The sequence below is a fragment of the Xiphophorus couchianus genome, chromosome 6 (assembly GCF_001444195.1).
Source record: "Xiphophorus couchianus chromosome 6, X_couchianus-1.0, whole genome shotgun sequence".
In the NCBI taxonomy this organism is placed as follows: domain Eukaryota; kingdom Metazoa; phylum Chordata; class Actinopteri; order Cyprinodontiformes; family Poeciliidae; genus Xiphophorus; species Xiphophorus couchianus.
In genome coordinates, this window is record NC_040233.1 from 9,905,621 (window position 1) to 9,923,002 (window position 17,382).

Below are 17,382 nucleotides of genomic sequence, written 5' to 3' on the forward strand. Positions count from 1 at the left end.
TTGCTATGAGCTTGATTTATTTGTCTTGTTCAGCTTGCTCATGGTCCCGTTGCTCCCAGTGTGCTTGGTTTGTTATGTTATCTGTGCCTGCTTGATTCACAGGAGCCGCTCGGTCCCTCGGATTGCAACAATGTTGTCTAAAAGAAAAGGATGAGTCACATCCAGAGTTTAGCTTAGCCAAATTTAATTATTCAGATGTTTAAAGCTACTCAATACAACACGATCTCTTTATTAATCATCTCAAAGTCATTGTTTAAAAGAAAATTGATTACTATCCTATACAGGTATTTGAACTGTCTATTTTGTTGGTCCAAAATTCACAGAGGAATATGAGGAACAACATCAACAGTGATTTTAGATGGACAATCGTTGCTGCCTGTCAGTCTGGGAAAAATTATTAGGCCATTTCTAAGTGATTTTAAGTCCTTTAAGGTACATTGAGAAAGATTATTTACAAGCTAAAAACATTTAAGAAGGTACTTAAGTTTCCCATGTATTGATGATGATCAACAAATTCACTCCTAGGCTTCTACAAAAGTAGAGATGCTTGGTTATGATGCACAGTCCCATAATCAGAAAAACGTCAATTAGAGTAGTCATAGCAACTGTCAAGCCAGGTGGTGAAGGGTTGATGATATGGGCCAGTTACATGGACACAGGAAATGTTTCTGTCATTGAGTTAACCACAACCTACTCTGCTAATTAGACTTTTGAATCAGACCTGAATTCATCTGTTTGAGGCTGAATATTGAGTGAATATTGAATATTAAGTAAGCAGAAGCTACGTTGTACAGAAAGGTCTGCTAGACTTGCTCTGTAATGACGTGAGAGCGTTCAGGTCATGTAGAAAACAACTACTTCAAGCTACTGAGTACTGAGTTCCCTGTCACTATTTTAACTACATATTGATCACCTATACATTTATGTAATATTTCCTAGGAGAAAAGAAAAAATTGTTGTTGAGATAAAAAAGTAAATTGGATGTGTTTAAATGAGACAATATCACCTACAACATCATCATAAATCCTTTTCCCAAACAGCAGTCGGACTATAGAAAGCATCAGTTACTTGGAGCTTTGTAGAAATATTTTGTAGTGAAATGTGTCCAATTCTAAGCATTGATGATTTGTGTTTAAAAAACAAAAATGCAGAAATTTGTTTCATATTTAAAACATCTACAACTACAACATTCTCAGACACAGATGGAGGCAGTTTGTCAGAGTTTGCTAAACGTTTTTTTTTTAGATTGTAGGCGACTAGTTGGCCTTATCCAGGCACTTGAATTGTAGATATAAGCACACTGAGCGGAGTCACATTGATTAGTTTTCCTAAAACTTGTTGTTAAAGTGAGCTTCACTCACTTCACTTTCGTTTAGTTTCAGATCCGATCCTCACAGGAAATAAAAATGTCTTTCGTATAAATGCTCACTTAACTACATCCAAGCACAAAAAGTAGAGCCATAAAGCCAATCTTATTATAACATTAAGTCATGCACCATTAACCCCGTTTGTCTTAGCATGCATCTTTTGTGAATTGATGTCAAGTGGACAGCTCTCATTGTATTTGACGGTGATCTTGGCCACAAACAAATACTTTTGTAGAGTAAATATATCCTGGACTAGACTGATCTTTACTTATTGCCTATGCTGTTCACATTTTTACCTTGTTTGATTCTTTTTGCTGGAAGAAAGAAACAGTACAGCTAAGACTAATCATAATGTAACTTTTAGAATATCGATAACATAATTTAATAGCTTTGTAGGTTAGGTGGGAAATTTTGGTTTTCCGTTTGTGCAAGATGTGGATCAAATTCAAAGTACTAAAGTTACACTCTCACTAGGTTGTACTTGGTGCGATGGGTGTTTTAAATATCTGCTCAAAGATGAAAATGGAATCAAATTTACTATAAATTTGCATTTAACTGACAGATGTGATACATGTCATTATCTAAGCACCTTTCAGATTTGTAGCGTAAAATATAAAAAAAAGTTTGGAAAAATATTTGTATTTCCAGATTGCATTCCTCATCTCTTTAAGTAAAAGTTATTTCCATCCATCCATCCATCCTTCCATCCATCCATCCATCCATCCATCTATCCATCAACTTTTATTACATGTATCTTGGTATTTTTTTTGTTTTGGTTCATTAATTTTTTTCTGTTTCTTTTTGCAAACTGAATTTTAAAGTGTTTTTTATTACAGAATGAAAAATTTCCTATGCAAAAAACAAACCATACTCAGCTAAATACAGTGCCTTATGAAAAATAGTCACACTCCTTGAATCAGTTTTTTTCTTCACATTTTGACATTACAATCAAAAAGGTGCATTTTGATGAGGTTTTATTTGATAGAACAACTTAGAGCAGCAGACACCTTTTTTATGAATAAAAATTTGGAAATGTGTTTTGTATTTGTAATCAATTCTCGTTACTATGATGCCCCTAAATAAAATTCAGTACAGCTGATTTCAGAGTCACCTTACCATTAAGTAGAGTCCACCTGTGTTTAAATTATGCAGTATTAATCCAGATATTCTGTGAAGCCCTGAGAAGTTTGATAGAGAACTTTAATGAATAACCAGCATCAAGAAGACCATCCATACATTCATCTTTCCATCCATCTTTTTCTTCAACATTTTTTGTTTGTCCCACATTTAAAGCCTGACCACTGTAGAAATATTTAACATATGTCATAATAAAAAATTTAATTAAAATTTTAAGCAAAATATTAGAAATTGGTGTTTGGAAAAGTGGGATCTCTGGCAACTTTGTAATGTGAGACTTTTTGCTAACCATTGCCTGTGTGGGATCTAGTATTCATAGGTATTACATTGGTTCTCAAGCTAATGTTCAACTTCTGCAAGAAAACAAATTGACAAATACAAACTCATGTGTTTGAAGCTGTCTGCTTGCAGTCAATTCACCCAAGATGCTTTAACTTGTACAGTTAAGTAAGTTAACATATTAGCCTTAGGATCATTAAAAATCAGTTCATTTAAGGTAGCCACAATCTGATGGCTGTTTAGCCTATATTTCTCTGACAGTATATGATTGGTTCCTCCTCTTATAAAACCCTCCCCCCTCGGCAGCTCCCGTCCTCTCTCCCAGTGGCTCAATGGACGACAGCAGTCCCACATCCTCCAACTCTGAGCCCCCCAGCCCAGAGAGAGTGGGGACAGGGGGAGAGACTGGCAAGCTGCGGCGGCGGAAGAAGAAGAGGAAGGGCAGCGATGAGGTCTACGACTTCTTGGATGAGCGGGAGAATAACACTGGCCGATCAGACAAGCACAGGATGCAGGAAGAAGAGGACGACAGAGATGAGGAGGAGAACTGGGAGCGGGAAATCAGAGAGAGTGGAGGAGGGGGTAGGGTAAAAGGCAGGAAGACCAAGAGTCGGGCAAGACTTCCAGAGGAGTGGGGCGCACCCCAGCAACCTGTCTCCCCCACACCGGCTACCGTTGCCCCAAGGTTTCCCCTTGACACAGCCCCTGAACAAATACCTACAAGTTTCACTAACTGCTCCCATGTTAGCCTTGTAGAAGATCCATCTCCACGTGCCTATGAACCCATGTGTGTAGTAGATTACCCTCTGTCTAATAAAGATGGGCCAAAGCCAAATGAAGAAAAAGTTTCAACCAGTAAGCCTGAGGCTAACAGTAGTTTTACCACTAATACTGCCACTAAAAGTGGGGATGTTAGTGAAAGTCTAGCGCTACTGACAGGGGACAATCTGAGCCCAGTCTCCCAGACCTTCTCTTTCCTTGATTCAGTCCTCCAGACTCCTCCAGGCTCTACCCCTGACTCTCAGACCACGACCCCCATCACCAACACCCCTTCTGTTGCCACTGCGTCTCTAACTAGGTCCATTCCTACGGAAACTGCCATGCCTGCTTTGCAACCTCCCTCTGCTTTCAACCCTTCTAAAAGCACTCCAGACCCTGCTTTGACTCCTTCCACCAACCCAACACCCCCAGCTCCTGCAACGGTTACATCAACCCTCAATGTCAATGCTGAGCCTTTTATCCCCTCAGGCACATTCATGTCCTCCACTGCTGCTTCTGCTGTTAGTTCAGCAACAGCAGCGTTACCAGGTACTCCTGCTCCCATGACCACCACCTCTGCTAGTCTGCTTTGTTCCTCCTCCGCTCCCTTTAAAAATGAAGCCACCCCCTCCTCATCATCAGACACTCCCCAAAAAGGTGTAGGCATGCCAGTTAGTTCACCCAATCTTTCTTCCTCCATCACCCGAGCAGTCCCTCCCTCCTTTCTTGCACACTCAGAGCACCAGGAGTCCTCGTCGACACAGCTTCCCCTTCTGGAAGGTTGGTGAACTACAGGAAAGATAAGAATGACCTTTGGGACTGATTTTAACAGAAGTGTTTATAATTATGCTAGGATAGTCGAAAGCAGTACTGTTTGTCTTTTCGTATGCATGGCTCTGTTTGTGGATTGAGCACCAGGCCTGTTTGGTGGTTGATCCTTTCCTCTTTGGATGTGTAATAGCCAGGGCCCGACAAATTGATCTTCTTGTATTAGTTTTCAATATATTCTTATTATTTAGGAAAAGAAAATCCTCAGTACACTGTTGGAAAGTGAAAATCGGACAGATATTGGAGTCCTGACATGACTTCTCCATACTGCTGGCATGCGTATGGGACAAATGTGTATGTAACAATATTTGTAGTAGTCGGGCCCTCAATAACCAACCCATAAGGGCGTAAACTCTCTTATTTGATGTTCCTCAGCCTGCTTATGTGTATAAGTTTACATGATCATAACAAGTGTATTACCTGACCTGCTGCTTCAGATAGCTGCTCTGCTTGTTCATGTGTCCACTGTTTCATCTGAATATCATCTGCCTGTCTAACCCCTCTGCCATTTCCTTTTTGTCCATAGATGCAAATACCTAACCTAAGTTCATGCATGGCAAAGTCAATTTGCTGTTGCCGTTTTTTAGTGTTCTGGACACTTAAATCTTAACTTACTGTTTAGTGACAAATTGGTGCTGTAAGAGAGCATTAATATGTCTTTATTGCCTTGCAAAAGTATTCATATCCATGAACCTTTCCACATTATGCCACACTACAACAACAAAATTCAGTGTATTTTATTGGGACCAATTCAAAGTTTCCGACGACTGTGAAGTGGAAGGGAAATGATACATGGTCCTCAAATTGTTTTTATAAAGAAAGAATTAAATGCACCCATTTTTCTCTCGCATCCAAGCTGGGTGGTGCTTTTTAATGGTCTGTCAAATCCCAATAAAATGGGTATGAATAACTTTGCATAGCTCCATGTAACTTTATTTATTAATCAACATAAACAGAGTATAACTTGAGAAAGCACAACTTGCACAATGCTTTACTAGTTTTTAGGCAGTTTTACTACAGACATGTCTCTTTTTTTCATGTTATTTTACAACCGATGATGAAGAAAAAGGAGCACAGTAATATTCACCTGTATGTGGAAGACTAGTGCATTGTTTTTTTACCTTGATGTTTGACCAGTCAACTCAGCTTTTATGTTAAAGTGTTAAACATTTTCTTTATTTGCATTCAGTTTATAGATTACATAAAATCTATAATATATGATTTTATCGGAATCATCAAAAAATTTCACCTAAGGTTTTCTGCTCTTGTTGATGTCATAGAATAGTGCAGCTCCTACAAATCTTATCATCCACACGCAAAATAAAAACTCTAAGATGATTATATTCTTGTGCTTCCATTATGTAGTTATGTAGTTTTCACCTGAGCATTCAAACTGAATCCAAGTATTGTACAGGAAAAAATATTATTGAATGCAGTTTTATTCTTTTTGTAAAAAGTTAAACCTAACTACAGTTCATCTAGGTAAATGCACATTTAATCTTGATTCTCATTTTCTTCACTGACATTTTAACAGACGTGTTTAAGGTTAAATAGTTACAAATCTCTTAAAGCTGCAGTATGTAACTTTTATTTAAAATAAAAAGTTATACTGTGATGTTTAGTATTTTGTGTAGTGGAATATGAGACGGATAATCTGAGGAAAAAATCTAGCTCCTCTGCCTCCTCCTACTATCTTCTGCAGAAATACACCGATCGGTCAGAAACAAGCAATCAGAGTCGGGAGAGGGGTCAATCACCCTCGTTTATGTGCTGCTCTCACCTCGTCCTTGCTCTCTAGCTTCACTATATCTCTATCCCCTCAACAAAGCCTGCCATGAATGCTCAGGCTAGTTAGCATGGCCATTGTTGACGGTGAATAGGCAGTTTTCCTGTAATGGCAAGTTGTTTCTCTGCCATTAACACATAGAGCATCATGTACAGCAGCTTGACTGACAGAATTAAGACCCTCCTCTTGACTTGGATTGGTTGTTTTTGACCAGGAGCGTTGTATTTCTGCAGATGGCAATAGGAGCGCTGGGAAAAGGTGGAGGAGCTTGATTTACTTCATTCTATACTGTCACGTTATAGTGACAGTTAACAAATATGTTAAAAACATATTGTTTTATTAAAATAACATACTGTGGCTTTAACTTGTAGTAAAACTTTAACTTCAAGACGTTTTATTACGTACTCCTACAGCTGACATACAGTATGTTGTGGTAGAAGCCTAACACTAGTTTATTCTTAAACATGACAGTGTTTTGTTTGATACAGTCAGGTTCATTCTGGGAGGACTAAAAATGTTTATTTTTTCTTTCTGTCTGCCCTCCCCACTCCCTTCTGTTTTTTTTCTCTTCATGACGCCGCCAACTACTTGCTTTCCATCTACAGGTAAGACGTGAGTTTGTCTGCAAATTTGAATATTGAAATTGAGAAGAGTACCGTAAAGTTTGAAAGTACTGTAAAGCATTTGAACAACGTGATAAGACTGAAAAATGTCTGAACTGATTAAGAACAGCTGACTCATATTTAATGATGGGTCAGAGAGTTTCTAAATTTGCTTTGTTTTAACATGTAAAGCTAATGTTGCACATTGTCTAAATCAGTGTCCTTTTAAGGAATTTGGCCTTTTCCTAGATAAGGAATTGATTTTGTCAAGATCAAAATCAGATATTATCTGATGTGAAAATGGTTTTAAAGTTGCTGCATTGTGAGGTGTGGCTAAAAGGATTTTCGCTCCCATTTATGAAATCACAGTTTTCAGAAAACTGTGATGCACTCTTTTATTCACAACTTTGAGTTTGTATGTACTTGTTTTTGTGAAATGGCTGACTGCTCCACTGAAAGATTCTGTTTATGCCGATTTTTTACTGAGTACATCAAAAGCTGTACTCAGTAATTTGGTTATTATCCTATAGTGCAATGGTAACTGTTTTTGAAAACGGGTACTCAAAAATGTAATAGTGAAATGCAGTGTTTTTGACTTAATGGTTTTGCAAAAACTAAATATTAAAATTATTTTCTTGTTGTTCACAAGACTATTTTCTCATTCATGGTTAGTTTTACGTTACTGAGTATTTCAAACACAGATCTCCTTGTAATGGATGTGAGTCCATTGTTATAATCATTGACATTGATATTAATTACACAGATAATGATTTAGTGTTACTGCACAATGTCATGTCTGGTGAAATTAGATTCCCTCTAATGCTTTTTAAAACAATCTGAGACATTATCTGAATGGTTCAAGCTGTCTGGTGTGATTGTTGGAGGACTGAAATGCTGTTTATCTAGAAAATGGAGGAGGATATCTGTTCAGTTTTAACACTTGAGGTTTGTAGTCTTGCATATGATTTAAATGAAAATGTGTTTTAACTGAAGACATCAACTTTTTTCTCAGCTGGAAGTTTTTAGGCCTAATCCTACCTAAGCATCGGTTGAACTGGTTAAAAAAACAATCAAACTAGGAATCGAGATCTAACTAGAGTGATCTGTGCTTTTCTTACTGACCATCTCATCTGAAAATCAGTGAAAAAAGTTGTTTGAATACTCTATTTTTATTCTCCCTCTCCATCAGTTGACTATTTATACACCTTTATCCCTTCCTTTTCTCTCAACTACATAATTGATGAGCACAACTGCTTTACCCCTGAGATGAGAAAGTGACTCCCAAGTGTTTTTTCTCATGCAAAAGTGTGTATGCTGCTTTGCAGGAGAAGACGTAATGGTCCTCTCTGCTGAGTAGTCTCTGTTCGGCTGTATATTGTCCTTGCATGTGTGTGGAAGGGCAACCTTGTTTTTCTGTACATTGTTTTGTCTTTAAAAGCCAGTCAGAGAAATTGAGATTAAGTGAAATCCATAAGATGGAACTCCACAGGGGACCAATGTGCGCTGTGGATGGCTGTGTAAAGTAGCAAACAGATCCTTACAGTGCAGTAAGTGTAAGCTGTAAAGCACGGAGGTTGTTGTTGACGCTCAGCCCTGCTCGTTGGCGCCATCTGGTGTTGGCCGGTGGAACTGCCGCTGTGGCTGTTCGCTGATGAAGATAAATGGCTTGAGATTCTCAACAAATTGACCCACAAGAAATATTCCAGATGTTTTGCCCTTGAATAGCAGACAGATACAAATGCTACATCAGGAAACTGAGGTTTCTGTTCAGAAAAAATAACTCCAGATTGTGCTTTTGATTTCAAAGGTAAATAAAATAAATTAAAATCCACTTCTACTGTGTGATGAGGTGTTGATTTTCTAAAGTCATTGTTTTAGATTTAATAAACAATTTGGAATTGATTGTCTGGAAGAATATCAAGCACAGTACTTCAGCAGAAATGCCATCATCAGAAAAGTATTCTCTCAGCAGACTGTCCTAAATCAGGGGTGCCCAAAGTGGGACCTCGAGGGCCGGCACCCTGCATGTATTAGTTCTCTCCCAGGTGGTAGTAACAACCTTCTCAGGATGTCAATGTTCTTCTTAGGCCTTCTAACGAGCCATCGTTTGATCCAGGTGCGTTAAACCAGGGAGAGAACTAAAACATGCAGGATGCCGGCCCTCGAGGACCCACTTTGGGCACCCCTGTCCTAGATAATGTTGTGGAAAAAAATTGGACTCAGGCAATTTCTAATTAAGACCTTATTTTAATCAATTATAGTATTTTTCTGAACTGAGCACCGTCCATGACGGACAGCTGCGTACTAGGTATCCTTCCTCCAAGCAGCTGCTAGTTTTATATATTTTACTTTCATTTATATAGAATAAATCTCTAGAAAATAAACTTGCATTTTCAAGAAAGACCTATTACTACATTCTTCATAACCATCATCGCTCCCAACAAAAGCATTAAAGTTTACATACCTGCTGATATTAGCGGTTTTTATTCACTTTCAATAACATTCCTGCTGTTACTTACACATACTTGTGTATGATGGGTATTTTTGTTTACCTAAAATACAAAGAAAGAACCACAGACAACGTTTGAGTTTTCAACCAAGCTTTTGCAAAAGGAGAAGACGCAGCGAACTGCTCCTCTGAACAGCTCACCATGTGTTCTGAAACTTTGCAGTAGAACTTGCCTTTTATTAACACAAAACAAAAGAAAGGGGGCTGGTGCTGATAAAATCAGCAGTCACTCAGGAACTAACGCATAACAAAAGGTAGATTTACACTAAGAAATCTCTATGTAGGGGGGCACACAGTATAAACCAGGGGTCCCCAAACTTTCTCCTGTGAGGGCCACATAACTTGTCCCTTCTCTGATGGGGGGCCGGGGTCAGTTTGTAACAGAAAAAGTGTGACGATTGTAAGAGTGCTAAACATAAAAATGTATTGTTTTTCAGAAAGCACAATCAAATAACCTTTTCTGGATTCTTCAGAGAACAAAAGTCAGGAAATAACACTATTTATGAAATAAATAATAACCAAATAACACTGGGTTCTCCACATAAAAAAAAGGGTTAGGGTCAATTATATGCATGTATAAAATAGTTACTAACTAATAGTTAATAATAAATAAAGTTCATTACTAAGGAACATTTTATTGCAAAAGTCCAACTTATCAAATAAAAATGCACATTTATGAAAATACTCTGGTATTGTTCAGGGGGCCGGACCAAATGTGGAGGCGGGCCGCATCTGGCCCGCGGGCCGTAGTTTGGGGACCACTGGTATAAACAAACACATGTTTACGATTAGGGAAAACTCATCAGAAAACCATCTTCAAAGAACTAGTTTTAAGGGTTAAAGAAAGGTTAGCCCTTTCTCACACACATGTTCACTTTAACCTATAAATGAACCTATAAATGTACTAGTAATACTACTAATGTAACAATGATAATAAAATTATCCTAACATGTTGTTTGCAGTTTTTTTCACCTATAACTCTTCTGGGGGTTTTTTAACACAAAAACACATTTGTACATTTCTTTCTTTAAATTACTCAGGTGCACTTTTCTTTTCACCTGAGTATGCTACGATACTTTTCTTTGTAAATTATTCTTATTTTTATATTTTTTATCTTTGTGTGAATATGCATGATTTCTCCTTGTCTTTCACTTGCTGCTGGTACACTTGAATTTCCTGTGTGGGACAATGAATCTATTTCTTCTACTTCTATTCATATTTTCATGTCTTGCTTATATTGATGAGATTTTATGCAGGCAAAGTACTTAAGGTGCTAAGCTAATGCTAGCTTGTTTACTAGCTTTTTATATGACTTGTTGATAGCTCCAATTAGCCATATGACAGAATGATAGGATTTACAGAAAACAAATTCTATCTTGTATTATAAAACTGTAAAACTAGAGACAGAACACCAACAGCACTTACTAGGAGAAGAGTTTAATCAGGTACTCTGATATTCATTGAAAAAGCATCAGTGGGGATACAGATCAGTTACTTTGAGTTTGATTTTACATCATTATTTGAATAATATTATGTATTCCAAAACAAGACTCTGTAACAGAACCAGTTTGCATGTCACTTCATATTTTAGTCTTAGAGACAGAATTGCAAATAGTTCATCACTGCATCTATCATGGCGTTTTATAGATGTAGAAGAAGTATCTAGATATCTTTAGGTCAGACTTCTGATCTCAGGGGTTGCTGCAGAAGAGTAACTATTTGGGAAATTGTTTCACTTACTATAGTAAAACAAAAAACTAAGCAGGTTATTTAAAGTAAAATGATATATCCAGTCAAGTAACTGATGGGTGTTTTAGTAATATTCCTGCACGTCATGCATTTTAAAATACCATAATGTATTATGAAAAAGATTTGTTGCTCTTCTGCACAGCAGAAATCAATCAACATTCAAGTTGGGTTTTATCACTTTGACATTGTAAATTGTGCTACAAGCAATCAGTTTTTGTTATTGTGTTTTCTGTATCAAATTGTTGCATGTGGGGCACGTTATAGAGACCAGATTAATTCCTCTACAGCTGGAGCTGTGCCGCAGTGAAATTTTAAGGGTGGATTATTTTTGCTTCTTGTCCTCCTTTTCTCCCTCTATCTTGTTACCTCCTTTTTTCCACGTTTCTTTTTCTGTCTGTACCTCCAACCCCCCCCCCCCCCCCCCCCCGATGCTGATGCAATTACAATTTTCCAACTAAGTTTAATCTGCTGTTTCTTTAACGTCAGGCTTCTGTTCCTTGATTCCTGTCCTGTCTTCCTTATCTCCTGTGTGGACCAAGCCACCTTTCTTACTCTTTCTTTTTCGCCCGCAGAATCGTCTCCTTCCCATCTCTCCATCCCCCTCCGCGTCTTTGCCCTTTATGTCTCCTCCATCCACCTCACGTCTTCCCCTCTCCCGCTCAGACTCCCTGTGTCGCTGCAGTACTGTAATAATCACCGCATCGACGAATTGGGTTTAGATCTCGCTGGGTAGGGGCAGGGGGCGGGAGGTTTGTTGGGTTGTTGGTGGACTAGGAGGGCGTCGTCAGGGAGATGTGGGAGGCGGTTGCCGTGGAAACAACGAGACTCTGCAAGTGAGGGTTGAGGAGGGGCGGGATGGTCGAGAAGGGTTGGACTGGGTGTGACAGGCAGTGAGCTCAGAGACTAAAAATAGACTCACTCTGACAAGATCCTCCACATCCCCACAGCCACCTCCCCCCTCCCACCCACAGTCTTGCTCACTCCTTCGCTCTGCCCAGCACCATGGGCAACCAGCTGTAGTGTCTCCTTTTTCTGTTTTCGTCCTTAGTCAGTCGATGCGATGCAATGCAATCTGTGACCTTCAAAGACGGGACTTTTTCTATTTTTTTTTACCGCAATTACACACCGCCTGAAGAGTAATTATTTGTGTGTGATGCATTTATTAGCTCTCTTTTTCTCTTAGCGTTTCCGGTATGTAATTTGTTGCTCAAAGTTTTAGAAGAAATCAACATTGCTCGAGTTGTCAGAGATATTTTGTATTGCATCTGGTCAGATGTAGCAGTGAATTGATAAGATTAATAGTAACATCAGCTAGTTCTCCTAATGTGTCTCTCACACGTTATCCTGTAAGATGAACTCCTGTAGAAGTGTGATTCATAACAAGAACAAATCTAACACGTGAAGGAGGCACAGTCAGTGTGGTTGTGTTGGTGCATGAACTGACTAATTAAAATAAGTGGAGGGGTCTTAGCACACATGGCTAACATGCATGACTAGCACGGCGCTGCAGAAAGGCTATGTGTGTGTGTTAATAATAGAGCTAATCTTATCTGTCAGCTGTGCTCCCAGCTCTGTGATGCTCTGTTTAATGGGACCACAGTGTTGATTTGAGCCGCAGTATTTAACATTATTGTTGCTGTTATAATCTTGAAGGCAATGTTACCTTTTAGATATAGCTAGCGAAGCATCTTTTGTTAGGATGTAGCATGCTAACACATGCTTTAAGACATTAACATTTTATATATAAGGTCATTTCAAGGTTGAGCCATTTCTTGTTGTGATTTATTCAGCTCCTGTTGGGATGTTATGTAATGGAACGGACAACACGTTTGACCTTGACTGGTAGAAAAGGCAGAAGATGTGTATTTGAAAAACGAGCCTTAAATGTCAACTTTGTAGTCTTATGATTTATCAAAGACAACATGTTCAGTCCTTTGATCACAGTTCATGCAGCATAAATTTAAAATGCAAATTCTTTTGTTTCTCTTTGTGGACATTTCCACAAACATATATATATATATTCTTCTTTTGAAAGAATTTGCTTGACTTTAAGCACGATTAATAGTTTATAACGATCTGTCCATGTTAGCTGTAGCCTCATAATATTGAACTACTTAAAGTCTCTCCAACTGAACGTTTGGCTGAATGACTTTTAAATGTTTCTGAAAAAATAAACCTACATTAAACATATTATCCTCTTGTCTTAACCTTAACCTACGGCGGGGCAGTCTCATAGGCAGGCTAGATTTGACAACTGAATTTGACTTTCCTCTTAAAAGAGCTGAGACATAACTTGAACCTGGTAAAAAAAAAAAAAAATACTTGTGAACATTTCTGGAGTCAACTAGCCCAAATGAGGTTGATGGAAATAGGGTGTAATATAAAACCTTCTGAACATGAAGTTAAAGCGTACATGACATTTGAATTTGTTTCCACAATTAATCAGTGAAGAGAAATAAACTGAAAACAGTGGTTAAGTACTTGGGCTTCAACTGTTTACAGGTACAAAATAAACTAACAATATGATTCTAATGCTGGCATAATTTGTTGGCTGAAAAGCTGGTAACAGACATCTTTACATTATGCCACTATTACTTTTAACAATAAAGCTTAACGCTTTGAAGCAAGAATATTTTTGATACAAAGGTGTGACACCCTTTCTCTCTAAGCAGCTGCAGTGAAACATGGAGCCATTTTTACATGCACAGCTCTCCATTAATATGGTGGCGCCTAAGTGTGTCAATAACATGTCCTAATTAGACATGATCCAAGATCCAGCTCCCCGCCCTGGATCTTTTCTGACCCAGTCAGATCCATCCTCGTAACAAACACACTTCCCTTCTAATTCCTCATAAGGTTGGACTACTTAAAATTTTATAAGATGCTCTTAGGAAATGATCTATTATTGTTTTTGGGTTTTTTTCTAAATTGTCCAGTGTTTCTAGTTTTAGAGGCATGTCTATATGAAGCATTTGGAAAATAAGCAAAAAAGCAACTGCAGTCTTAACGATTGGATATAATGCTTTTAACAGATAGAAGAAACCACTGCAGTGTTAATCATGTCAGAAAAGGGCTCTAAATCAGCCGGAGTATACATTAAAGGTCCCTGTCAGTTCCACATTTACCTACTGGCTTACATTCCAGCACAAATCCAGTTTGAAATGTTATTACTTAAAAAGTTTTACAGTATTTTACATGTGACATGATAAAATGGTAACCAGTTCTTTGTGTCTTTTAAATTTTATACTAGATTGCCTCCTCTTAAAAAAAAAAAAAAGCATCCTTGGGTCTAAGATTTAGGGCTTTTGCTTCTTAACCACCTAATTCCTTTGAACGTTCACACCAGCAGCCTCTGAGCCGGTTTTAACCTGCTAAATATCCATCCTGTCCTGTATTATGAAATCAAGCAACCCTCTAATGTCTTCCTCTTCCTGTCCGTGGCTCACTGTCCCTCTGTGATTACAGTGGGCAAATTGTTTATGGATGATTATGTAATGAGATTCATTCATTGTCAGTCATGCTTGACGAGCTGCTGCTCCTGGTGTTTCTGCTCAGTCCTGGGTGTATCGAGGGGAAAAAGTGGGAATGCTGCGAGACGGAGGAGAGATGATAGTGGAGTTTAAAAAGCCTTTTCTTTTATTGGGAAAAAAAGTCCTCTTTTCAAGAGTATGCTTATATCTGACTTCTTCTGAACTTACTCTTGGTCTTTTAACTTTTGCTTACATGTTCACTGGTTGTCTGAGTCCCCTGGCAAAAGTATACATCCCCCCTAACTTTTTATTTTTATTTTTCTTCATGCTATTAATAGAAATTTCAATTTATATTTTTAGACTTTGTGGAATAGACCAAGGTTGCGTACATATGTCAAGTGGGAAGAAAACAATGCAGAGTTTGCAAAATCTTTTTCGTACAGAAATATCTGAAGAGTGTTTTATGCATTTATTTTTAAGAAACAAGTGTGGAACTACAGCTAAAGGTTTTAGGAATTGTGTCTAAATCAGCCTTGAATGAAGACTAAGTGTTTTTTTCCATTCTTTGTGAGAAAACTCAACTGAACAGCAATTTTAGAACATTAATTTAGATTTTGACTGGGCCGTTTTCCACATGGCTCTGCAACTCCTCCCGATCTTTGCAGCCACGAACCTCTTGGCTGCAAAGATAATGAAGAAGGCTGTGGCTCATCTTGAAGAAGTTGTGTAATTGTCAGCAAAATAAAAGTAAAACAGACTTCACCCAACCTTATTTTCAGACGCAGAAAAAAGATTTCTAGCTATCGTTGGAAATGTGTTGCGTACAAAATGTGTTGTGAACAATGGTGTTATAATATATTCTCTGATAAATACTCACTTATGGATCTTTACTGAGAAAACATTAAAATATCAACCCAAAGCTTAGCAGTTTTTTGTTTGTTTTTCCCGTGAAGTTCACGTCTCTGTTTCAAACTATTGGTGGTAATACCTTTGATGCTAAGGATTTTAAATAGTAATTTATCTTTCCACCATACTGTTATGTACTCTAGAGGTGTAAATGTTTCAGCTGGACTGTGAGGATTTTAATTTTTTTATTTTTACTCTTAAACTGGCATTAAATCTTGGTAGCAGTATTAAAGAAAGGACAGGACTGACACAGGACCAGCAACTGTTTCTGGAACAAGACGAGACATTACTCTTCACTAATTATCTACAGTAAGACTATCAAGTAAGTAAGAATATCAAGTGTAAATAGATGACACTTTGGGTCTTTGCAATCCTCTAACAAGTTCAGTTCTTCTTAAAACAGCTGAGATTCCCTTGTGGTATTTTTGGGAGCAGCCAAAAGAAAATACGGTTTATTTTGTGAAAGAAAATGTTATCTTCCATGTGGTTGTACGGCTCTAAGCCTCTTGATCTGCGCCGACCACAGGCTCTTCATGATGCTGCGCGGCTTTGAAACCTCAGTAAAATTTCTTGACTATACCTGGATTTTTCAATTTGCACTTCCTTTGTGTATAATAATAGCGAAATACAAAACCTCCTGATGTTAGCCCCACTCACAAACACACACACACGATTTGTGTGTGCTAAGAACTAAAAATGTGTGCGATATGGAAAGAAAAGGGTGGAAGAGGAGACAGTTTGCTATCAGAGGCTCGTTAATCCTGCTTGAAAAGTTGGATTATAAATCCTGAGCAGAGTTTGTGAGATTATTAAACATAATTTAAAAACATTTGAGACACATTTAAACATGGAGGTTTGTCAGTATAAATCTAATTTTAAAAGGTGGAAATTGTCAGATTTTTTTTATTTATGTGCTTAGTTGTAACATGGAGTCCTCTTATTAGTTGCATATCTGCATATGGCCTTAAGCTTTTACTATTACACAACCAAATACATAAACAGTAAAATTGCTAAGATGTGAAAGTTTCTGAAATCAGTTGAACGTACTCCCAGTGTCTCCCACTGCAGATGTTGACCCAAATCTGTGTTCAAAAAAAGCTACAAAGTTTCCTTTTTGCTAATTTGGTGTCAGAGGATAAATCGGTAGTTTGTCATATTTAGAACATTTCTAAAACCTTCCAGTCATAAACCACCAGGATGTTTGCAAATATCATTTTTCATCCCATTAATGAAGAAACATGACACCCTTTGTAGGCTGGCAGTTTGTAGATAAACTTTGCTGCATAAACCTTTTGTCGAAGATCCTGTTTTTAGTTTCTGCTATTTATTCATTTAGAATAGAATAGAATAGAATTACTTTATTCATCCCAGCAGGGAAATTATTTCGCAGTCACAGCATAGAGACAAGACACACAACAACCACCACTGAGTAGCAATTGTAGACAAGATAAAATAAAAATAAAATATAACATGTTTTCAATATAAAAAGCAGCTTAGAGCAGTCCTTGCAAAGATTCAAAAATGCAGAAACAGTATGTATATGTACAGCAAGTGTGCCACAGTGCAGTTGTGCGAAATTGGACTGATTAGTGCAGAACAATGATTTAGCTTTTATTGTACAGTGAGATGGCATGTGGCAGGAAGGATTTCCTGTATCTGTCCCTACGACAGCGGAGCTGGAGCAGTCTATGTGAGAAGGTGCTCTGCTGTCTGTCCACTATGTGGTGGAGAGGCTGCTGTTTATTGTCCATAATAGACAGAACCTTCTTCATTTAGATTAAGACTGTTTGATGGTTGGATCATTAAGTGCATGTATTTAAACACTTTGCTCTAAAAAAAACCCCCATTTATTTCAAAGTTGAGAGTTTTTAAAACTTTATAATTTTATAAAAGCAAAAAAAGTCTCATGCAAATGTCTAACCAGTTATGGCTAAATTGTGAAACCCACCAGAATAATGTAGACTTTTTAATAGCAGCTAAAATGCTTTCT

General features: G+C 37.8%; 1 protein-coding gene across 6 annotated transcripts in view; it reads left to right on the plus strand.

Moving 5' to 3' along the window:
* Positions 1–17,382, plus strand: part of LOC114146419 (microtubule-associated protein 4-like) — an 85,312-nt gene that overhangs the window by 30,568 nt on the left and 37,362 nt on the right. For 5 of the 6 annotated variants that reach the window (XM_028020426.1, XM_028020429.1, XM_028020430.1 and 2 more), the window contains one exon: positions 3,090–4,322. The exons of the other annotated variant lie outside the window; for it this stretch is intronic. In XM_028020426.1, the coding sequence (XP_027876227.1) occupies positions 3,090–4,322 (1,233 nt within the window). The remainder of the gene's footprint in view (positions 1–3,089; positions 4,323–17,382) is intronic. 6 annotated transcript variants of the gene reach the window in all.